The 23,235-nt window shown below is 53.4% G+C and overlaps 7 protein-coding genes across 7 annotated transcripts; 4 read left to right on the plus strand and 3 right to left on the minus strand.

Moving 5' to 3' along the window:
- Positions 1–215: 215 nt before the first annotated feature.
- On the plus strand, positions 216–1,826 carry PG997_003570 (uncharacterized protein; the record flags this gene model as incomplete). Its single annotated transcript, XM_066807885.1, has 1 exon — positions 216–1,826. The coding sequence occupies one exon, from the start codon at positions 216–218 to the stop codon at positions 1,824–1,826; it is 1,611 nt and encodes a 536-aa protein (XP_066671503.1).
- A 777-nt stretch (positions 1,827–2,603) lies between these two features.
- On the plus strand, positions 2,604–3,496 carry PG997_003571 (uncharacterized protein; the record flags this gene model as incomplete). Its single annotated transcript, XM_066807886.1, has 2 exons — positions 2,604–2,815; positions 2,863–3,496. 2 exons carry the CDS (start codon positions 2,604–2,606, stop codon positions 3,494–3,496), a joined length of 846 nt encoding a protein of 281 aa, XP_066671504.1.
- A 453-nt stretch (positions 3,497–3,949) lies between these two features.
- PG997_003572 (uncharacterized protein) lies at positions 3,950–6,478 on the minus strand (the record flags this gene model as incomplete). The annotated part of the gene is made up of 2 exons (XM_066807887.1): positions 3,950–5,440; positions 6,434–6,478. 2 exons carry the CDS (start codon positions 6,476–6,478, stop codon positions 3,950–3,952), a joined length of 1,536 nt encoding a protein of 511 aa, XP_066671505.1.
- A 2,711-nt stretch (positions 6,479–9,189) lies between these two features.
- PG997_003573 (uncharacterized protein) lies at positions 9,190–11,640 on the minus strand (the record flags this gene model as incomplete). The annotated part of the gene is made up of 1 exon (XM_066807888.1): positions 9,190–11,640. The coding sequence occupies one exon, from the start codon at positions 11,638–11,640 to the stop codon at positions 9,190–9,192; it is 2,451 nt and encodes an 816-aa protein (XP_066671506.1).
- A 1,832-nt stretch (positions 11,641–13,472) lies between these two features.
- On the plus strand, positions 13,473–19,198 carry PG997_003574 (acyl-CoA ligase-like protein; the record flags this gene model as incomplete). Its single annotated transcript, XM_066807889.1, has 8 exons — positions 13,473–13,532; positions 13,715–13,737; positions 13,832–14,266; positions 14,314–16,115; positions 16,253–16,775; positions 16,849–17,053; positions 17,103–18,436; positions 18,490–19,198. The coding sequence occupies 8 exons, from the start codon at positions 13,473–13,475 to the stop codon at positions 19,196–19,198; spliced, it is 5,091 nt and encodes a 1,696-aa protein (XP_066671507.1).
- A 580-nt stretch (positions 19,199–19,778) lies between these two features.
- Positions 19,779–20,732, plus strand: PG997_003575 (uncharacterized protein; the record flags this gene model as incomplete). The annotated part of the gene is made up of 4 exons (XM_066807890.1): positions 19,779–20,087; positions 20,146–20,184; positions 20,237–20,582; positions 20,635–20,732. The coding sequence occupies 4 exons, from the start codon at positions 19,779–19,781 to the stop codon at positions 20,730–20,732; spliced, it is 792 nt and encodes a 263-aa protein (XP_066671508.1).
- A 1,170-nt stretch (positions 20,733–21,902) lies between these two features.
- PG997_003576 (uncharacterized protein) lies at positions 21,903–22,927 on the minus strand (the record flags this gene model as incomplete). Its single annotated transcript, XM_066807891.1, has 2 exons — positions 21,903–22,694; positions 22,763–22,927. Coding segments are annotated over 2 exons (957 nt in total), but the record flags the coding sequence as incomplete, so codon positions are not given.
- Positions 22,928–23,235: the final 308 nt, after the last annotated feature.

Here is a 23,235-nt window from a genome sequence, read left to right on the forward strand (position 1 = left end):
AGTTATGGCTCTAGACATGGGTTCTTTTACGGGCCATGCTATGGGGGTTTCAGACGGTCGGCCGTTTTTATCTGCCGGCCGCGGCTCGGCGGGGTTGCGGTATCAAGCAGGTGCTTTGATAAAACACCCCTATCTCCTTCTCTCTCTCGCTCTTCTTGGTTCGATTCCAATCTGCTCGTACAAAGCATGGTTTTCCGGGCAATATGGGCTCCAAGATGAACTATACGACTGCTCCTTACACGCTTGATACCCGCCAGCTGGGCTCTGTCACCGGTCTTACTTTATGTGAGAAGTCGAAGCCCGTCGGTCACTACTTTGGCGGCATCCCGTACGCTTTACCGCCACTCGGAGCCTTCCGATTCAGGCGTCCAAGACCACTTCCGCTCCATTACAGATATGGTACCAAATCAAATCCAGGAAACTTCACAGGCAGCTGTGCTGTCTGTCCGCAGCCTGCTTGGCAGAGCTCACGCAATGAAGAAAGTTGGAATGAGGACTGCCTGCATCTAAACATCTACATCCCCACAGGTTCGGCCCCCAAGAACGGATGGCCTGTCTTCTTCTACATCCATGGAGGCTTTCTGCAATGGGGGAACCCGAACATGACACCCGAGTCCATCACACATCTCTTGAATGATTCTGCTTTGCGGTGTATCATTGTGCAACCGGCGTATCGTCTAAACACCTTCGGCTTCATTGCCAGCGCCGAGCTACACGACGAAGCAGCTCGCGATGGTCATGCGGCTGGTAACATGGGATTCTGGGACCAACGCTTAGCCCTGGAATGGACGCACTCCAACATCCGAGCTTTCGGTGGCGATCCGGGCAATATCACCGTCGGCGGTTACTCAGCCGGCTCCCACAGCACTTTCCAGCAACTTGCACATGAGCTGTACTTTGTGCCTGACGAAAAGGCAGTCATCAAGCGAGTCATCATGTGGAGCAACGGGCCCGGCGTTCAGGCCAAAGGCATCGTCGAACAGCAAAAGCAGTTTGAAGAGTTGCTCAGAGTCCTCGGCATACCTTTGAGTCTGTCGGCTGAAGAGAAACTGAAGCGCCTACGAGAGACACCCGCCAAGGTGATTGTGGATAGCCAGAAGGATATGAGCATCACCGAGTTCCGCGCAACTACGGATGATTCTTTCATCTCTCGAGAAACGATAGCTCATATCAACTCGGGCGACTTTGCCCGCCGCATGAAGAGACGAGGAATGAAGTTGATGAATGGCGAATGCCGAGACGAACACAATCTCTATCGCCAGTGGAGGACAGCAAAGAACTCATATGATGGCGTGTACACCCGCCTCTGCGCTGACTACCCCGAGACTGCTGTATCAAAGCTACTCGTAGACTACTGCGGAGCTTCCAAGACTCTGCCCCCGGGTATGAAGGACTGGCAAGACCTTTTCGGCCATGCATACGCAAACCTACAGGTCCACTGCTTGGAGCGCGGTTTCCACAGAGCCTTGGTAGACCATGGTCTGCAGCCTGGAAAAGATCTTCTACGATATCGAATCGAGTGGCGGGCCGAGTGTTGCGGATACCCTCCGGAATGGGGCGTGACGCATGCGACAGACATGGCAATCTGGTTCTGGTACCCTGGCTTGACGAACGAGGACAAGCGGATCTTGAAGCCGTGGAACGAGGCTCTGGCAGCATTCGTCCATGGCGATGATGTTGAATGGGGGACTAAGGGAGTCAAAGAGGCGAGACGGCTGAGAAGTGACGGTAAGACAGACGTGTGGGCTGATAACCGATGGGAGGAGGGGCTCCATGTCTGGCAACTTCTGAATGAAGAGGCCGACAGAGTATGGTCTCGCCTATAGGGTAACAAGGCCCAGCAGCTTTTGGTAATACTGGTTGAGGAATTTTTCACATATATTGAAAACAACTGTAGCAGTATGGCAGACATATGATACAGCAGCAATGCGTGAACAATCATGATTTACGGATTGGGATCAGACGGCCTATCTCATTGGTTGGTCAAGTCACCCAATGGGCAGAAATACCGAGATTACATCATACCTGCAAACCCGTGAACCCCAGTCAGAGAGTTGAGAAGTGACAGCTATGTCGTACACGCAGTATAGCGAGAATACAAACGAGAATACAGATGAGAAGAAGATCCCATCTTGGGATACTTGGTTTCGTTTTCAAGGATCGCCAATGCCCCGGGAATACCCCTCAATATGGACGACGGAATTGAGGTTAGGTCAATCAATTACGCGCATGAATAGCCGACTGGCCGAGCGGAGAGGAAATCGATGGCGGGGTTCGCCTGATGACGGCGTGTCCCAGTGCGGAACCAACAGGAGGGAACCACTTACAGCCGGATTGGTAACGATCCTCCATAACTTCCCTGGTTCCCCCATATCCAGCAGCGTCTTGTTAGTGAATGAATAAAAGCTGACTCAGCTATTGACACTCACTCTGCACCACTCTTCCCAGCCTGTTCTCGTGTGATGCCTTTGTCAAGACCTCTTGTGTTCACTCGACTAACTTCAAACATCAATACTGCCTCTACTCGCATATCCAAACCCGCACTATTATCAACTCGCCTCCGTCCTTCAGCACCTCCCCCTCAGCTCCTCACCACCAGAAACATGTCAAGCTCAATCTCCACAGAGTCAGAGAAGCTCATCCAGCGGAATCCGCACCCGGATTTCAAGAAGGTCGAGGAGTCGCGGCCGGACTGGGACACCTCCGCCGCCTTCCGCTACACCAAGACGGCCGACCCGTCCTGGCAGCTCGGCGGCGGCGCCAACAAGCTGCACGCCGCGGAAGACGCGGCCAAGAAGCACGTCACGATTGACCCGTACGAGCCCGGGCGGCCGGCACCTTTAACTACAAGCTGCTGATCAGCAGCATCGTGCCGCGGCCCATCGGCTTCGTGTCGACGCGGTCGCCCGACGGGTCCGCCACCAACCTGGCGCCCTTCAGCTACTTCAACATGGTGAACCACGACCCGCCGCTGTTCGTGCTGGGCTTCGCGGGCAACCTGGAGCGGCCCAAGGACACGCTCAAGAACCTGGTCGAGAGCAAGGAGTGCGTCGTCAACATCATCTCGGAGCAGTTCGTCGAGGCCGCCAACGCCACCAGCGTCGACGCCCCCTACGGCGCCAGCGAGTGGGACGTCAGCGGCCTCACGCCCGTCAGCGACTGCCGCGAGGTCAAGGCCGCGCGCGTCGGCGAGGCCGTCTTCAGCGTCGAGTGCAAGCTCGAGAGCGCCCGCGAGTTCGAGAGCCGCGCCACGCCCGGCAAGAAGACGGGCGTCCTCGTCGTCCTCGAGGGCGTCCGCTTCTGGGTCCGCGAGGACGCCATCAACGAGGAGCGGAACCTCGTCGCGCCCGAGGTCCTGCGCCCGATGAGCAGGCTGGGCGGCATCACCTATGGTCGCTTGACCGAGGGCCTCGAGATCCCGCGCCCGGTCTTCGAGAAGGACGTCGGTGGGATGGAGGGCTATGAGAAGTTGAAGAGCAACAACTCCTCTGCGTAGAGAGTCATCCTGCAAAGACCTCATTAAACTCTTTCGAGAATGCAAGTAGACCACTAGATTTCATAGCTTGCGAGTTGGAATCGGGAGGCATCCATACACACAAATCTTGTTCCGATGCCAAACGCAAAAATAGAGTCTGTTCCTCTCATGTGTTCTCTTGAAATTGACACAAGCAAGGCTTTGGGCCAGTGTACCATGCATGCTATCTAACCATTCAGACACATCTTAACGCCACCGAGAAGACCAAGCAAACCGTCGCAATTATTCCACAACAGCCAGAACTCCGTGGCCCAAGCCAGGTATAGTACCAGGGCGTGCATATAGCAAGACACAACGACAACTCCCCTTGATCCATAACATCCAGTCGTACACAGTGTGGAAGGATGCCTCGCAGATTGGCCAATCCTGAAATGAAAAGAAAAGCCCCTGGGTGAACACGCTAGTAACAAAATTTCAAAACTTGAAACTTTGACCGGGTTTAGAAACGACAAACTCGCAGCCGAGTTGAACCTCTTGCTCGTACTCCAGGAGCTCGCTCAAGATGATTTCTCCGGTAGACTCTCCGTCACTAAAGTTGTCTTTGACATGGATAATGACAATCTTCAGTCCCTTCAACGGGTGCACTGTAGGAAGGGGCGGCAAGACAGCCTTCATCGTCGGGTCGAGGTCTTTGAGGGTCAACTCAGCGGTTGGTGTGGCGATATGTGGAGAGTCCACTGGCGGGTGTTCGTCTGAGATAGAACCGTGGCCAGGTCCTATTGATATACCATTGGGAGAGGGTCTGGTCGATTTGGGTGAAACTGGCTGGTCGTCACCAGTAGAACGGGCCACAACCTTGGGCGAACGTCCCAGGGCTTCCTCAAGATCTCTTTTGCGTTTCTTATTCGATTCAAGTCGGGAGGAAACTTGGCGTGCGTGCTCGACCTCGCTGACCAAGGCTCGCAGTTCCTCGATGATGAACCGAGGACACAGGTGGCCGAACAGCCGATCATTCGTCTGGCTGTCGTCGTAGCTGCATTCGATGAAGATGGCTGCCAGCTGTCCACTGACGATTTTGGGCGCCGCCTCCTGCCAGATCATAGAATTGCGAGGGGACAGTGATATGCTGTCTGGTTCCACATCGCCGAAGATTAAAACCTGGCGTCCCGTATGTTCATCGCGGATGAAATAAGCGCTGGAGTCGTAAACACACATGTGTTCCCGTTCTTGACTGCCGGACATCCTAGTCATGCTGGTCGAGCGGAACAGTGCAGAGGGACCCGAAGCTGCGCCACTGCCAGGAACGCCGCGAGGAGACATCATGCTCACATCAGTACTGCCGAGTCGGGATGATGATGCCGAACCACGGTGGCTGTGGCGCTCAATACAATGGCCGTGGCTAACTCCAAAGACTTTGACGGCAAGCCCGTCCGAGATCTCGAGGTAGCCTTTGCCTTCTCCCTCGCCGAGAGCAGGGCTGCCCCCTTCAACGAGCCGCATGTACGTGATAAGCCCTGCACCGTTGTTCTCATCGGAAAGGTTAGGCCATATTACATTATTGAAGATATGTGTCTTCAGGGCAGATATTGTCGAGGGGAGACCGGCTACCCGTTTGGGACGTGAGCCGGGAAGGCCAGCTGTATTGATGACGAAGCCACATATGTGGTCGAGATGGGGGTGCGTGATGAGATAGGTGTCAATGAGCTGCCTTGCGATGAGAGAGGCGTTTGCCGAAGGTGATTTTGATTTCAGCTCCAAACCTGCAAAGGGGCCAGACTGGAGTATATGCGGAAGCTCGATGCGCGTCCCTAGGCCTTCCGGTTGTGTGTCCTCCAGTATGCGCGTTATGGCTGATAGGTGGACGCCAGCATCAAGTGCTACTACCGACCCTCTGGCCCACCCAGCATGGGTTGATCGCACCAGCATAGCTGTGACATTGTTCTCTTGCGGACCACCGCCGGAGCCCTAGAAGCAGACAGATGATTGTCAGTATATGTGTATCTAGTAAGCCATATAGTCTGATGGAGCTGGGCTGTCTCGGGAATAGCCCCGGGGGCCAATGGAACATCGCCAGCGACATGCTGCATATGCAACGGATAATCGGGCCTCGGAACATGACACTGCTGGTCAGAGGCCACAGATATGGCCTGTGACGTCAATAGGGTCTTCCAGCAGTATATAATCCCGAGCAGCCCTTGGCCCCCTTTGCTGGCGGGAGACAATGATGAGATGAGGCCATCACAGGCTCGTGCACGTGACACGTCCCAAAGACCTGGCTCGGTTGTTTTTTGGTGGCCCGCCCACTGTGGCACGGTTACTCGACTATCATTCCACTCGTTACCACACGTCCCATGCCCCTCGAGTCTTAAAGCCCCCCAACAAAGGCATTCGTCTTCTTGCTTGAAGGACTAGCATCTTTTCCCCCGTGTCTCTCTTTCGCCAACAATGGGCATGAAAGCAGTCGTCCTTTGCGCATCTGGCTCGAGCCGATCGATCTGATGGTAACTCCATCAAGGGCCCCCCACACCACTAAGTGACGCCACGGAAGTACAAGTCATGGGTGCGCAATGGCGCAACAAGCTCCTTGTGTGGCCAGGCGAGAGCATGCTCGGGCAGGACCTCCTCGGATCTGGTGAATGCAATGCATGCAATTGCAATGCACCCACACAACAGCTGGCCCATGCGGTTTCCCATGAAGCACTTCTGGTGGCCGCCTGTTCTTTTGTTGGAAGTTCGACGCGAGTAAAGGTCCAGGTGCGTACGCGTGTATATGGCCCCCAATGGTGGACTTGGGGCCATGACGTCCGTCCGGGAAAGGCCATGGACCAAAAATGCGACTGCATCGACGGCCGCAGAATCGTTGACGGGCGCGCGCTGCGCAATGGGACAAACACGAGGGCCGAAGGAAGAAAGCAAACGAGAGTGAAGACGGGATGAAACAAGAGAAAAGTCGCTTACCAGTATGACAACTTGCAGGGCCGAGCCCTTTTCCTCCTCGTCCATCTTGATGAGGTTCGCGCAAGCTTTCTCTGAGAACTTCGGGCCCGGCTGGGGGTGGGTTTTGGGGGAGTGTGGTCAAGCTCTATGTACTAATAAGCAGCTGTCTCGCGCGCGTTGGTGCAAGCAAACTGAGTGCTGAGCCCAGCCCAGCCCGCTTTCGCTTTAGGTCCGTCCGGAAGTTCAGCCAGGCGGAGTTGGGTTACACGTGATCTTCCTTCCTTCCCTTGGGTCCCGTTTCTCCCTCCTGTTGTTGGACGGGATTTTTGGAAGCAGGATGTTTTTCTTAAAAGAACCAATTTGGGATGTTGTATTTGAAACAACACAAAGAGCGTTGCGTACTTTACCCGATGTGCGCATTTATTAGACGAAAAGTCAATGTAGGACTACCAAAACCACCTTACCTATCTTTCCCCCTCGATTGTGCAATGGCCGCAATGAGTGCTTAGTGTGAGTTGAAAAGCGACAGTAATTGGAGGATTGGATTTATCATATGTCTATTTTCCTAGGCTACAGCTGCATTATGGCATCATATACCCTGTATGGCTGGCTGTGCTAGTCACTCAGCTCTGCTCACATTTGGCCATCATTGAGCAGCTTGTCGTTTTCCTAGTTGAGGCTTCTCGGGCTTGCCGCTGCATTCCTGGGCGATTTGGGACTAAAATTCCCAGGAATGTGCCCCACGTCGGGCTGCGGGCTGCTGTGGAGTGGCAGATAGCGCAGATAGTGTACAGATACAGACCTTAGATCCCGCTGTACGACGTAGTATGGGCATGCAGGCACATATTGCATGCAGCGCTGAAATGCGACGGTACAAGGCTACTGTACACATCCATCAAATCCTGTGTCCGTTGTCTAAATACTTCCTGTACATAATTGTACCAACATTGGTTTTCACCTACCACCATCACCTTTTCCTCAGGCGTTGTTTCCAGCAGAGCATCTTTGGCGCAGAGGCAACAACCAGCCAGCCAGCCGCCCACGCCTGCCACCAGATTGGTCTAGGTAAGTTACGTTTCCTCTCATTTTGATCTCATATACATTCGGCTCGAGCTTGGGGTGTTTATTAATACATACTCAAAAGTCAATATAGCCCGATATTATGTAAGCTGCAATTAGAGCAGAGTGTGTGAAATTGGCTCCCTCCATCCCTCAATGTTTTTCTTTATATTCGCTGTTTCAACCGATACTTCGGCGAGAGGGCTCTTCTATCATCAACCGCCCGCTCATGAAGGAGCTCGTAATCGTACCTAATATGGTTTCTCTCATCCTGCTCATGCGAATCGAACTGAATTCACCGAGAGCCAAGAATATGCAAACAACGTGGTCTTACAGGCAGTCAGTCAAGGAGCGGTAACGGTGGGCCTGAGCAGTATCATCATTTGGTTCTTTTATCTTCTCCCATTTTGCCTCACTTTTGGTTCCTACGTCGGACACTATTCAACATGCTCATAATCAGGAAAACACCTCGATTTGTCTCGTCTCGTCTGTACACGTATACATATGCGAACATGGTTTGCGGCCCGAATCCGGATCTTATGGAGTGGGTAAGTGGTGGCTTTCTTCTTCGCTCTCTGTTGTTCGTCCACCTGCCACCCGTCTTGCCCATGTCCAATCCCCTTTTCGGCTTGACTCGGACTGTTAGCCTGGAAGGAGATGTGGCGAGGCGGGCACGAATGTGACGCCAGTTCACATATCGCTACGACTTAGTACCTGAATTATGTACGTGTATAGTAGTACCGCTGAGTCCTCAACAATTAATGGATTTGGATGAGAAAATAGTTAGTTGGCACATGCCAGTAATTGGATCTTTCCTCTTTTGCTGTTGTTGCTACTTGGTGATAATATGTACTTAGATAGATAGGGAAGGAGGGAAGGAGAGAAGAGATATAACCCAACAACCTCTCTCTCTTCATTTAGAAAATGGGGGAAAGAGAAAGCTTATATTGACCGTGGTGTTATACTTGGTGTTCCCGCACATGCTGCTGCCTTGCCCTCGCAGCATATTATTGTCCGTGAAGGATTTGGGCACTGGCCGGGATCGAAGCAGGATATACATGTATATGCTTATACCACATACACATAGACCGCCGCCTGACTCCCACCACAGAGTGTCCTGAGTAGGTAGGTGCCAGATCAAACGTGTATAGCTTTCGATTTTTCACAATCAATTGATCGACCATTAGTGGGGGAAACCTTGTTTCTATGTATCTTGACTTAATCTTGTACCTGGCAGCTTTAGTGGTTCGTTGGTGGGGAAGCGTTTCTATTCTTAGTGACGGGTAAATCCCATAGGGCTTGGCGCTGTGAGTCTAACAGCGAGTTATAGGCTATAGCCTATAGGGGATTCTCAAGACAATAGCTGGGTAATTGAACAGGGGCAACCTTACAGCCATCACTAAAGGTATGCTATTTTCAACCCTTTATTTAGATATCACTTAGACGAACTAGCTCTGGTCCAATTTTCAACAATGGTGGCTTTGCGATTACGACTCAGCCTATATTTATTTTCTTGTTTTCTTCTTCTCCAATCTACGGGAACAGTTCCTTTCGGAACATGTGAAGTATGTAGAAACAATTACGCTGGGTAAACAAAAAAGACAGAGAAACAGTGCGCGGCAAAACATGACGTTTCTATGCCTACCTTGCCATGTGTAGGTACCCGCCTCTCACCTTCTGCACTCACCTACTTCCCGTGCCTGCAAAGCACGTGTTACTTACCTCGATGACTCGCTGCAGCGCCTCTTGGTGCATCGTTCACCATTGCTGGCGTCTTCTTCCTCGTCATCATCACGCTTCCGCTTGCCAGGCGACAATGAGGACACTGGTGACTTAGGTTGACTGTCTTCTTGCTTGACAAAGTTGGTGATATCAAAATCCTTCTCGGTATTCACCTCAACAGAAGTATTGTACCCTACGACTTTGTCAATCTCTGACGAGGCTTTCTGTTCTTGTTTGACAACAATGGTGTCGTTTTGAGATGTAAAGTCGTAGAAATGCATGTGGGCATCATAGTCCATCACGGCGTTCATTGTATCTGTGCCCATTCCCTGCAGCACCGCAAAGTCAGATTCCAATGTATCTGACACCCCAGCGTCTACAGAGACCTCCGGGCTCGGATCCATAGCTGCAGACGGATTCCAGGCTGGTATGTCATAAAGGGACTGCGAAGGCTCTGCTACTTTCACGAACTCGGGATGGATCGGTGGCTGCGGGCCCCAAAGATGCGGCGATTGCATATCGATATGAGCCATGCCATTGCTGGCTTGAGGTCCCACTCTCCCATCAACTGGTGTCTGACGCCGTCGTTTGGTGGGATGCGACATCTCGTCCGCAGGCTCTGACTCGTCGGAGGGACGCGATCTTTTGGCTGGATTGGCAGTCATCCATTCAGGCGGATTGAACTGGCAAAGAGAGTTCACTTCCTGTCCTGGGCCCATTCTATCCTCAGGCTTCGATTTGGAATACGACGCCTCCCACTTCGCTTGCTGACGGTTGTGCTTTTTCAGTTGATAATTGTTCCACAAAAGACCGACAGCTTCAACGGGCTTTTTGTTCCTTGACGCTTGGGCAAAATCCAGATCACCTTTGTGTGTATCCCTATCGCAGGAGTCCGGCTTCACGGCTCGCCTACGTGCCCGCTGCTTGGCCTTTGCCTTCGACTCGAGTCCTAGGCTCTTCTCCATCATTGTGCTTGTCAGGGAATAGTGCCAGTTCCGGAATTCCTCTACCGCTTGAGCAGGAAGTCCTTCTGATGGTGAAGACTTCCTGGCCGCATCCCGGCGCTCTTTTGCGGGCTGATACGCATCCGCATACCACTTGCAGTAACCCGGCCATTTGTCCTGGAACCACTGTCTACAAGCCTCGTACTCATCTGCTTTCAAGGCCGATAGGTTCTGTTCTTCCTTATCGAAATGTCTGTCATCCAAGCGCAGATCTAGAATATGAGCTAGCTGCACCAGGTTGAAATACTTCTCAAAGCAATACAAATGGCAGTACGCACTATTGTAGTAAGGGTCGATAGCGTCTCCCCTTTCGTTGCATCGCTCGTCAAAGATAACCCGGGGATCACCAGTCTTGATGGTCCGAGAATCTAACGCACAATCGCGCAACTTACACTTGTTGGAGTCGCTATTGGGGTAGCGGTCGTTCACTTGAGCAGGAGTCCAGCCAATCCATAGGGTCAAACCCGAACGACGTACATGTTTCCTACGTTGCTCACCGGGCTCGGGGACTCGTTTGGCCCATTCCTTACCTAGTTGGTGTTCCGACGGGTTGTCGAACAGGTACCAGCGCATCTCCTTCAAGTCGAAAGCCTTACCTTTTGCAACTTCGCCATACCGGTTATAAGAGAACAGGGGCTTGTTGCCCTTCTGGATGGGCCCCCACGCTTTCCTTGGGGGTGGTTGAGCACCATAGTACATCTCCGACATAAGTTTCGGGTCCACTTGGTCGCCGTTCTTCCGACGCGTGTTGCGTTTAATCTTGCCATCACGGAGATCCGTGCTGCCACGCTTTCTGCGAGCATGGCGTTGCCCCTTGTTCATGGGGAGCGTTTCGATTGGGCCATTTAACGGGCTGTTTTTCGGCTTCGGCTCCTCGCCAACGGGCACTGAGCTATCAGACTCCCCATACACGTAATCAGGGTCTGGTTGATATGCCCACGCTTTTGCCATGTCCAACGGCGCTGGAGCGCTTCTGCGAGCCGTGGTGGCGTTGCTGAATGCCACTGGGGCCTCCATGGAGAACTCTTGCGCATCTTGGGTTATGCCAGACTGCTCCCAAGGGTGCTCGTTGAATGGGCCCGTTTCCATGTAGCTTGGGAATTCCTGCAGCTGATATTGTCCATCCGCCGCAAACTCATTCTTGACATCTACTTGCTCAAAGGGAAACGCATCTGAGAACAGCCCTTCGTCACTAGATGCTTGTGGCCAAAGGTCGGAGCCGGGTAGAACATCCGGCCCCGGCTCACCAGCGCCGAGACCATTGTCGCCGTTGGAGCAATAAACCCCTCCCAACGGCTCGGCTGGTTCAACCTCGAACTTCACATCGGGTACTTCGATATTGGCAAAATCGTATTGGTTGAGAGCGTCATCGCCCAGGCCGAAGAAATCCGCACCCGCCATCCTCTGGGTCTGATCGACGTCAAAATCCGAAGAATAGGCCATAGCGCCGGGCGGTTCTCTTTTCTTCCAGTTGCTCTTCCGTCACTTCACTGTGATTTCCTGTTGGCGCTAGCTTGGTCTCCAGCGGCCGGTGACAGTAAATGAAAGAAGAGTGTCCCGCTGGGATGGCCGGATCGCTGGTCGTCCCGTCGCGTGACAAAGCAATGTGTTTGTTGACTTAATGTACTCGTCATCCGAGAGCCACCATCAAGTATCCGACCGGCCAAGAAGCATTATCTATACTGCTTTTGAAACAAACACACCACATGGCATTTGTTCCGTAACAACAATGGAGCCCATTACATTATGGCAGCCTTTAAACAAGAGCTTTCATCGGGTAGGCCAAGCGGGCAGACCAAACACAAAGACATCATTGAACTGGTTCAGCCGGGGTGCTTTGTTTGCTCGATTAACCCCTACCCTCAATTATTGCTCTACACCCTGACCCAGAACAGGGGGGTTTGGGGTTTGCAAGGGCTTCGGATGAGAGAAGCTGCATCTTGGCATTGACAGCCGTTTACGAGCCTTGCCAATCCTCTGGGATGCGATAGGTACCTGGCATCTGTGTTAGTAGAACAAACAAGCCGACAGGCCGGGTAATATGGGCATAGAAAATATGAGGCAGGGTTTTGGGGTCAGTCAGTCAGTAGAGGTGGCTCCATTTCTCAACAAAGGGGCTTCAGAGCTTTGGGCGTTTGAGGCGACAGGAGAGAAAAACTTGGATTTGGGAGCGTTACCCCTCACATTGCACAATTCTAGATTTTCTTCTCCTTCTTCTTCTTGATCTGAGCACCGTGGATGGCAAAGATGTTTACCTGCTCCTTTTAAAAGTAGGTATCCAGATTTGAGTCCGGGCGGAGAGAGCAAGAAGAGAAAAATGCATGGTCTGTAAGTAGGTCTGGACATGGAATGGGTCTGTGCTTGTTCCAGAGGTTCCGTCTCCTGAGCTGCATCCCACCTCAATCTTATCGACAGGGCCCAGGATCTGGATCCTTACAGTAGTGTACGATTAAGTGAACCACCTAAGAGCATTATGTGCATAACTGCTTGAACAGGAACTGGACACAGCACTATGCATATATAACTACCTACCCTAATAGCCTACATGCGGCCGATTGCAAACGCAGCCCAACTGTCTCGTTTTCGCCTGCTGCGATCTGGAGATGTTGCATGGTTGAGGTGACGGATGTAGGCGGCCAGCCGGTTTTGCAGTGTCGAACACGAGGTGCCGTACATGCAGTGGCCCAATCAAATGGCTGCAGCCGCTGTTCCGCCCAGAGCCATAGTACCCATCGGGTTTAGGGCCTGTTATCCATTGGGCTATCCATTGGGGGTCCCCTGACAGGCCAGTAGACAGGCCAGACAGGCCAGACAGGCCAGACAGGCCAGACAGGCAAGACAGGCCGATTGCTTCTCAACTCGCCGGCACTAGCTGTACCGTATCCCTCCCTCTTCCCTCTCTGTCTCTCGGTGAGGTCCATTCATTTACATATTATTACTCTATCGGCGCGGGAATAATAAGTCGATGTGGCCCGCCATTGACCTGACTCCTACTGCAAAGCAACCTGGAACCCTCTTTGGCCAGGACCAAGCAGTGCTGCCTCTTTCTTATTATGATACCCTTTGATACCTGACGCCTGCTGCGCTGCCGTGTGAGACCAACCTCGAGTCGCTTGTTGCTGCTGCCGGCTCTCCCTCAATTGACTTGAGCCTATCACCCGCTACGTCACAGCGCCGCCGCAACCCTTTGGATGAATTCTTAGGTCCACCAAAATCCACCATCAACTCTACCTACACCGGCGCGCGCTGCTTGTGGAACGCACACGCGCAACACCATGGCGCAATTCGATCCCAACCTGCAGGAGAAGCTCGACGAGCTCGAAAGGGAGCTCGAGGTAAGCACTTCCTTTCCTATCTTGCAGTCTCCTCCCTCGCCGCCGGCTTGATTCCTCCCTGTGCTTAGCGGGGTAAGATCGAAACGAAAGCCGTGTGCTCTCCCCCGAATGACTGGCTCAAGTCACAGCACGATGCAGCCGAAGCGTGATGTGTTGCTGACATGCTCTATCATCGTACATAGGAGGGAGATATCACGGAGAAAGGGTACGTTCGTCGACCTTGTCCAGGCCACCACGCAACACCAGTGGCCGGCTGCCTGGTCTCATTGGACCACTCTAACTTATTGAACCTGCTTTAGATTTCAGAAGCGTCGCACACAACTCCTCTCGCAATTTATGGTCCCTGGAGAAGAGATAGCGAAACCAACAGGCGGCCTGAGAATACATTCGCCCGACGATGATGTTTATGTTTCGAGCGATGGGCACCGCGGTGCCGCACTGGCTGCCCTGAGTTCCAATACCCCCGAGCACGGCGCTCCGTTTGCGCCACCGAGTCATATGTCCCACGCAGATTGGCGACCGCAGTCATCAGGCCCTCCTGCCTCAAGTCACTCCTATGGCTACGATCATCCCGCAGGCCTAATGAGGCCAGGGGGTCCTCTGGCAGAGCACCGACCCGACTTGTCAGCCCGCGACTCGTTATTTCTCAACGCTGGCCCGTCGTACACAATGGGCTCCGATCCTCCGACACGCTCCGGGACCATGGTGTCTGGGGACTATGCTTTTCGACCCGAGTTCCAGGGGGCTACGGCCAACCGCCACCCGGCCAATACGATAGCAGGACAGGAACCATGCTAGACTCTCAGGGATACTTCTCCGACTTTACTGGCCAGCAGGCCAGTGACCAGACGCCCGGAGCTGAGTATGGCGGAGGCGCGCAGAGATATTCGTCCAGTGACGCCTTTTCCCCGACAGCTGCTATGGCTCCTCCTATGCTTACCGCGAACGATTTGCCGCCCCCGGAAGCGCTCCAATACCAGCTGCCTCTGGAACCGCGTGAAGTGCCCTTTGCGATACATGATCCCCATGACGAGAGCACAGCCATGTCCGCATTCGACAACATCGCTGCCGTCCTGCGGCACCGCGGGAGAACAACCGCGAAATTGCCGGCCTACTGGGTTCTAGATGCCAAGGGCAAAGAAATAGCCTCCATTACGTGGGACAAACTGGCATCTCGCGCTGAAAAGGTCGCGCAGGTTATCCGTGATAAGAGCTCACTGTATCGTGGAGACAGAGTCGCGCTCATATATCGCGATTCTGAAGTCATCGATTTTGCAATAGCCTTGTTGGGTTGCTTTATTGCCGGTGTTGTTGCTGTGCCCATCAACGATTTACAGGATTATCAGAAGTTAAATCTTATACTAACATCTACACAAGCGCATCTTGCGCTCACAACCGACAACAATCTAAAAGCCTTTCAACGCGACATCACTACGCAGAAGCTGAATTGGCCCAAGGGCGTCGAATGGTGGAAGACCAACGAGTTTGGCAGCTATCATCCTAAAAAGAAGGACGATGTGCCTCCCTTGTCCGTTCCGGACCTCGCGTATATTGAATTCTCCCGAGCGCCTACGGGAGACCTCAGGGGCGTAGTCTTGAGTCATCGCACCATCATGCACCAAATGGCTTGCATGAGTGCTATAACATCCGCTGTGCCAAACAACGGGCCTGGGGACACATTCAATCGTGCTTTGCGGGACAAGAACGGACGCCTTATTGGCGGTGGTGCCAGCAGCGAAATCCTCCTATCGTACTTGGACCCTCGTCAAGGTATAGGCATGATCATCGGGGTCTTGCTCAATGTCTACAGTGGCCATACAACGGTATGGCTAGAAAACAAGGCAGTCAGCGTCCCTGGACTCTATGCGCATCTCATCACGAAATACAAAGCGACCCTGATGGTCGCCGATTATCCGGGTCTCAGATTGGCTGCTTTCAACTATCAGCAAGATCCAATGACTACGCGAAACTTCAAGAAGGGCATGGAGCCAAATTTCCAATCAGTAAAGCTCTGTCTCATAGACACTCTTACTGTTGACAGCGAGTTCCACGAAGTATTGGCCGATCGTTGGCTACGCCCACTCCGGAATGGTCGCGCCAGGGAGGTTGTGGCGCCAATGCTGTGTCTGCCCGAACATGGTGGCATGGTCATTAGCACAAGGGACTGGCTCGGCGGAGAGGAACGTATGGGCTGTCCATTAAAGCTTGAACTGAGCGATGGATCTGAAAGCGATACGGACCGAGATGAGGAGAAGGAGAAGGAGGAAGAGAAGTCTGCACCATCAAATGGGTTTGGTAGTCTTCTCGGTGGGGGTACGACTACAACAAAAGAACAGGTTGCTAAGAATGAACTTGGCGAGGCCCTCCTTGACCGGGAAGCTCTGAAGACGAACGAAGTGGTCGTCGTTGCTATTGGGGATGAAGCGAGGAAGAAGGCATCGACAGAGCCAGGTACCGTGCGCGTGGGCGCTTTCGGGTACCCTATCCCGGACGCTACGCTTTGTGTCGTAGACCCCGAGACTGGCCTGCTAGCGTCCCCTCATTCTGTCGGTGAGATCTGGGTAGATTCACCTTCCCTCTCCGGTGGGTTTTGGGCGTTGCCAAAGCACACGGAGCAGATCTTTCATGCACGCCCGTACAAGTTTGAGCCTGGCGACCCGACACCAACCCCCGTGGAGCCTGAGTTTTGAGAACCGGCCTCCTCGGAACGGTCATTGAAGGCAAAATCTTTGTACTCGGTCTATACGAGGACCGCATCAGACAGAAGGTGGAATGGGTCGAGCACGGCCACGAGGTCGCAGAGCATCGCTACTTCTTTGTCCAGCACTTGGTAGTGAGCATCCTTCGAAATCTCTCGAAACAAGTCTACGACTGCTCCGCTTTCGACGTATATGTCAACGACGAGCATCTGCCAATCGTAGTATTGGAGTCTACGTCGGCATCCACAGCTCCTACGACATCCGGTGGCCCGCCTAGGCAGCTGGACACCGCATTGTTGGATTCCATATCTGAAAAATGCATGGATGTCTTGATGCAGGAACACCACTTGAGAGTGTATTGTGTCATGATCACGGCGCCCAACTCCCTTCCGCGTGTGGTGAAGAACGGTCGTAGGGAGATCGGCAACATGCTCTGTCGGAAGGAGTTTGATCTTGGCAACCTGCCCTGCGTCCATGTGAAATTCGGCGTTGAGCATGCTGTGCTAAATCTGCCCGTCGGCGTAGACCCCATGGGTGGAATTTGGTCCCCCTATTGCGTCGGACTCGAGAGAGGATATACTGGGCCCTGCAGACAAGCAATACTCTGGTATCGACAGGCGGGAGGTTGTTATCGATGACAGGACTTCAACGCCTTTGAACAACTTCTCGTGCATCACAGATCTTATCCAATGGCGGGTAGCAAGGCAGCCTGAAGAGCTTGCGTTGTGCACCATCGACGGGCGCGGGAAAGAGGGCAAAGGGATCACCTGGAGGAAGTTTGACACCCGTGTAGCGGCTGTTGCCATGTATCTTCGCAACAAAGTGAAGATACGCCCTCGAGATCACGTCATCCTGATGTACACACTCTGAGGATTTCGTATTCGCAGTCCACGCGTGCCTGAATATAGGCGCAGTAGTCATCCCTGCTGCCCCCATGGATGAGCGACGACTTAACGAGGATGTGCCAGCATTCTTGCACTTGATTGCTGACTATGGCGTCAAGGCCGTTTTGGTCAATCAGGAAGTGGACCACTTGCTCAAGACAAAACCGATTGCGCAGCACATCAAGCAGTCCGCACAGGTTCTCAAGATTGCTGTACCGAGCGTCTACAACACGTCGAAGCCGCCAAAACAAAACAACGGCCTCCGCGATCTTGGTATAACCATGGACCCAGCTTGGATTCAGCATGGCTACCCTGCAATAATATGGACGTATTGGACACCCGATCAACGCAGAATAGCTGTCCAACTTGGTCATGATACCATACTAGGCATGTGCAAAGTCCAAAAGGAAACGTGTCAGATGACAAGTTCACGCCCAGTTCTTGGATGCGTCCGAAGCACTACAGGACTAGGCTTTATTCATTCATGCCTTATGGGCATCTATATCGGCACCCCGACATACCTAATCTCGCCTGTCGAATTTGCTCAGAATCCCATTTCGCTATTCTTGACGCTCAGCAGGTATAAGATCAAGGACACCTACGCCACTCCCCAAATGCTGGACCATGCCATGAACGTGATGCCTGGCAAGGGCTTCACGATGCATGAGCTGAAGAATATGATGATTTCGGCGGAAGGAAGACCACGCGTCGACGTGTTCCAGAAAGTGCGGCTTCATTTCGCAGCCACTGGGCTCGACAGAACGGCTATCAACACCGTCTATTCGCATGTGCTTAATCCTATGATTGCATCGAGATCTTACATGTGTATCGAGCCGATTGAACTGTGGCTTGACCAGCGAGCGTTGCGAAGGGGCTTGGTCATGCCTGTGGACCCGGAGAGTGACCCGAAGGCACTTCTTGTTCAGGACTCCGGCATGGTGCCCGTGTCGACGCAAATTGCCATTGTCAACCCTGAAAGTCGGTTGCTGTGTCATGATGGTGAGTATGGTGAAATATGGGTTGACTCTGAAGCTTGCGTCAAGTCATTCTATGGCTCCAGAGATGCGTTCGATGCCGAACGCTTCGATGGGCGGACCATTGATGGCGACCCTAATATTAGCTATGTACGCACTGGCGATCTCGGCTTCTTGCATAACGTCAGTCGGCCTATCGGACCTGGCGGTGCGCAGGTTGACATGCAAGTGCTGTTTGTGCTTGGCAACATCGGCGAGACGTTTGAGATCAACGGCCTTAGCCATTTCCCGATGGACATAGAGGCATCGGTGGAGCGATGCCATCGCAACATCGTTCCTAGCGGCTGGTGAGTGGCTCGCATGATGATAACACGGCTGAACCCTGCTAACTCTAGAACAGCGCCGTATTCCAGGCCGGCGGTCTCGTGGTGGTCTTGGTTGAAGTATCCCGCAAAGCGTACCTGGCATCGATTGTGCCAGTCATTGTCAACGCTATCCTCGGCGAACACCAGATTATCATTGATATTGTCGCCTTTGTGAACAAGGGCGATTTCCCGCGAAGTCGACTGGCGGAGAAACAGCGTGGCAAGATTCTTGCCGGCTGGGTGACGCGCAAGATGCGGACAGTCGCGCAGTTCAACATTCGAGATGGAGACGCATCCGGGCTGGAGAACGATGTCCAGGTTGAAGCTCACCGCGCCAGTGTCGGAAGCCTGAGAAGCTCAGGCATCCCCGGGGCAAGTTCGCTGAGGAACATGGAACACGCGCCGCAGATTCTAGAACAGGAAGAGTTCGACCACCAAATCAACAAAATGGCGGAACTGCCGCCGGCGGAAATGTCAGCTAAGAGCAGCAGGCCGGTCAGTACGCTGCCTCCTATCGATACGAGAGCGGCAGCTCCGAGCGGGCAAGGCTATGATTTAGGCGGCTTTGATCCCCGCGGTGGTGATGCGCCGCTGTCGGGTCGACAACCTTCAGCGAGTACGCCACAGATCCGGCTACCCAGCGTAGATGGTCGCGAACCGATGAACCCTGTCGAAGGCCAGGGGGTTGAAGATGATTGGTCTAGGGACGCCATCATGCATTTCAACCTGACTGGTCAGTCATAGGGGTACGGTGCGATGACAAGCCGTGGGAGTGATTGAATCTTTCTTTTCCTCCAAAACCAAATACAGTCGATGACGAGTCAACGATGCCGGTAACCGGAGTTGGATGGAAGGACATCTGGGCATTGTTGAAAGGTACTTTTATTCACGGCCTCCCTTAGATCAGACAATAATACAGAGTAGCACTATACGAGAAATAGACTCTGTAGCACCCTTTGGCATGAATTTCACGGGTGCTAATACATATACCTATGTACCTACCTATCTTTTCTGCCTTGCGCTCAAGGCAGCAACGGTTGGTAACACTCTTTCCTAAGAAGGAGTAGCTTGTTTCCTGGGTCGTGGGTACTTAGTTTCCGGACTAGAGCCCGGTTAGGTATAGTCTGCCAGCTTCGGCGTTCTCCCCATCAACCAAGTCACACCAGTAACAGAGGTACGTACCTACCTAAAGCTCCAAGCTTGCAGCAGCTTGAGCTTCCAATGCCGTACAGCTCCAAAGAAATCACCGTAATATACCCTCAGCGCATTCGCGTCCGTTGTTTTCATCCGTTGAACCCACCCCACCGAGTCCGCCACAAGCACCATGGCCTCCGAGTTTACCGACGATGTCCCTGCTGAGGAGCAGCCGGCTGCGCCCGCTGCCGACGTCGAGATGGCCGAGGGAGCCGAAGGAGAAGAGGGCGGCGACAATGCAAACAGCAGCGAACTGCCTTATGCTGAAGGCGGTGATGTCGAACCGCGCACGAGCTTCATAAGCTACCTCACGAGTCCCGTCGTTACTATGATCGTTGGCAGCGGTGGCAACGAAACCATTCTTACTGCACATCAAGCTCTCCTTGCCCAGAGCCCCTACTTCGCAGAGGCTTGCGCCGCCTTCAGTGATGACGGAAGTGTACGTCACACCCACCCACCGAAGATGCTGGCTGTAGCAGACTGACCGTTCACCATAGCCCCGCCAAATCGAGCTCGCCGGCGACGAAACCGACTCTGTTGGTTGCTTCCTCGAATACCTTTACACAGGAGATTACTTCCCCAAAAAAGCTGCCTGGCCAGCGCATTCTCGAGACCGATCCTGCCTTGCCCTCTGTTGACGAGTCGGGCGATCAGCTGTTGAAGCACGCGCGGGTCTACACGCTGGCTGAAAAGTTTGGCGTAGAAAAACTCAAGAGCCTGGCCACCAGCAAGATCCACTGCGTCAACTCCACGGCCAAGGGCGAAATCGCATATGCTCGTTACGTCTACGCCTACACCAACAAGGACGACACGTCAATCCGCGCTCCTGTTGCCAACTTCTGGGCGACTCGCAGCCACACTCTCCGAGCCGAGGCCGAAGAGGAGTTCCGCTCTCTTTGCTTGGAATACCCTCAATTCGGATACGATGTTCTCAGTACGCTTGGCTGCACTCCCTCTATCCAAAGATTCCTGCTAACATCAGACAGCTCGTGTGCTGGACGAGAAACTCAAGCGCGAGAGCCAGTCCAAATTGCACCCTGCACCGGGAAGTGGGCGCAAACGACCCCGACACAGCCAAATCTAATATTGTTGCAACTTTGCTGGATACCAAACTTATTAACTACGTCTCGACTTTTTGCGGACAGGAGACATGTACCATATATTGCCCTCAGACAGGTTGGGGTGGCGGGAACAAAACCGGCCGGAACGTGAAGGCTTTCACTGGCCGTGTATATTGATCAAATCGCTCCGGATGGGCGGATTAACAACAAGAAACAACAAAATATAAATCAAGGGCCGATTCGCGGGAAGTTTAGCAAATGTGGTGATAGGTGCAAAGTGGGCGTTCCGGGAAGCAAGTGGGAGGACGTGCAACCAAGCCCTGAATGAGTTCGTAGAGCTGTCGCATTAGCGACAAAGGCAACCCTCTTATTGGACACATGTGCTCACCTATACATGGTTAGCCATAGCGACCGACAAGGTCAGCTACTATAAAGTAAAAGGGCATGGTATTCCAGGTCAGTACGAAGGAGACTGGGTGTGCAGGTTCAGCAAGCACTAACATGCTACATAGGTAAGACGCTCTTTACGAGGTGCCGATTGAGCCTGAGCTGGGTCTGGGTCTATCATGGCACTGCGGCTGGTGGCTTTCTCTGTTCCTCTGTTCTCAGCGCAGCGAATGTTTGCTTGAATGGCAGACCGTGCTTTGGGCTCGTAGGCCGGAAGTCCGCACAATCTTCTCGGCATCTTCACTGCCATTCCAACCTTGCTCGAGGAATATAATCGCATCCAGGAATCGGAACTATAAAACACTCTGCAGCCCCGTAGGGGTAACACGCAACTTGATGGATGCCGAAACGACCAATGAATGGATTCACTCGATGCTAAATGCGAGCATTGGCTACGGCCGTGAAGTCAAGAACATCGCGGGAACCAGCTTCTACATCACCAAATAAACCCTTAACCCGGGCTTTAAGGGGTCAAGGCACCATATGGAGGCATCTTCAAACGTGATACCGTCCCAATATAACAGAATCACCGCTATATTCGATAAAGCTACAAGTAACAATTACCACCCGAGATCCAGATTAGCCTGACTAGAAATCAAAATCTGCGAGAACCAAGCCCCCTGTCAGGTTTATACTCACGAACGAATCTTCTACCACCTCTACGACCATCAAAGTCTAGCCAAAAACATGCCCTCTTCACCAATCAACAACCCTCTTTACTGGACTGGCCCCTGTGGTGACATACCAGGGTTATAAGGGTACTGTTGCTGGCCAACCTGTCCCGGCGAGTGCATACCAGTCCCTGGCATATGGTTGTTATTCTGCGTATAGGGAGCGGGTGTTTGGGGTTGACTGTATCCCATCTCCGGTGTTGGCTGTGCATATCCTGTCTGTTGTGTATAGCCTGCGTTTGAAGTCTGGTGCATCATGGGGTTTTGCTGTAGCGGCTGCTGCTGCTGTTGTTGTTGCTGGTGCTGCGCTTGGTATTGGTACTGCGGCTGCTGCTGTGGCGACCCATAGGGAGCACCCTGCTGGGCAACCGGGTGCATCTCCGTCCCTGCATTCATGGAATAGCCGGGGGCGGGAGCACCAGCAGTCGGGGCGACGGCGGCGGCGCCGCCGTTGTTCTGCTTCTCGGGGTCGGGCACGGCGTTGGCCTCGGTGTAGGACAGGCGGAAGAAGTGGCAGACGTAGGCGAAGGAGGCGACGAAGAGCAGCATGACGAGGGCGCAGACGCCGGCGAGGCCGCTCAGCACGTCGAGGGCGCCGTAGGAGGCGACGCCGACCGTGGTCGTGTACCGCCGGCGCAGGACCTCGCAGTGGCCGCTGTCGACGGCGCTGCCGTCGCTCGTGCACGAGGCCGTCACGCTGTACTTGAACGAGGCGCGCGCGCTCGCCGTCGCGCCCATGGCCGCCAGCCAGAAGACGATGAGCAGGCCGTCGAGCGACAGCGTCGCCCACGTGTTGTAGCCGGCGCGGCACCCGGCCGCCTTCTCGGACAGGATGTTGTAGAGCGAGACGATCCAGGTGAAGACGCACTATTTGTACATGCCATCGAGGGTTAGCGAGCCGAGTCGAACAGAAGGTATGAGGATGTTGCACTTACGCAGGCGATGACGAAGCCGAGCTCGTTCAGATACAGGCCGTGGATCCACCAGCCTGCCATGCCGACGGCGAGAATGGAGAGCACAATCTGGAATATGCGGACCACCAGCACCCAGACGGGGGTAGGTATGATTTCATAGCCGTGTTTCCTGGCTCTGACGTCCATTGTGTCGTTTGCGTCTTATGAGATTGGCTTTGTGGTATACTGTAGTTGTATTCTGGGACGATGTAGGTGACGAACCGCCTTGAGTGCCGCACTTGAAGAAAGCTATAGGTATACACTGATTTCCCAACGGGTTTCCCAAAGGGACGTCTCAGGAGGGAACGGCACGGTATATAAGACCATATCTGGCCAGCCGCACTTCCTCTCAGCCGCCTCTACCCTCACCCCCTCTCTTACCGACATCGCGGGCCAGCGCACCTGCTCCATGTATCTACTGCAGCTTCGCCCATGATGCTTGCTGGCTGGCTGCC

The sequence above is a fragment of the Apiospora hydei genome (genome assembly GCF_038363865.1).
Source record: "Apiospora hydei strain CBS 114990 chromosome Unknown utg000004l_segment0_segment0, whole genome shotgun sequence".
Taxonomy (NCBI): domain Eukaryota; kingdom Fungi; phylum Ascomycota; class Sordariomycetes; order Amphisphaeriales; family Apiosporaceae; genus Apiospora; species Apiospora hydei.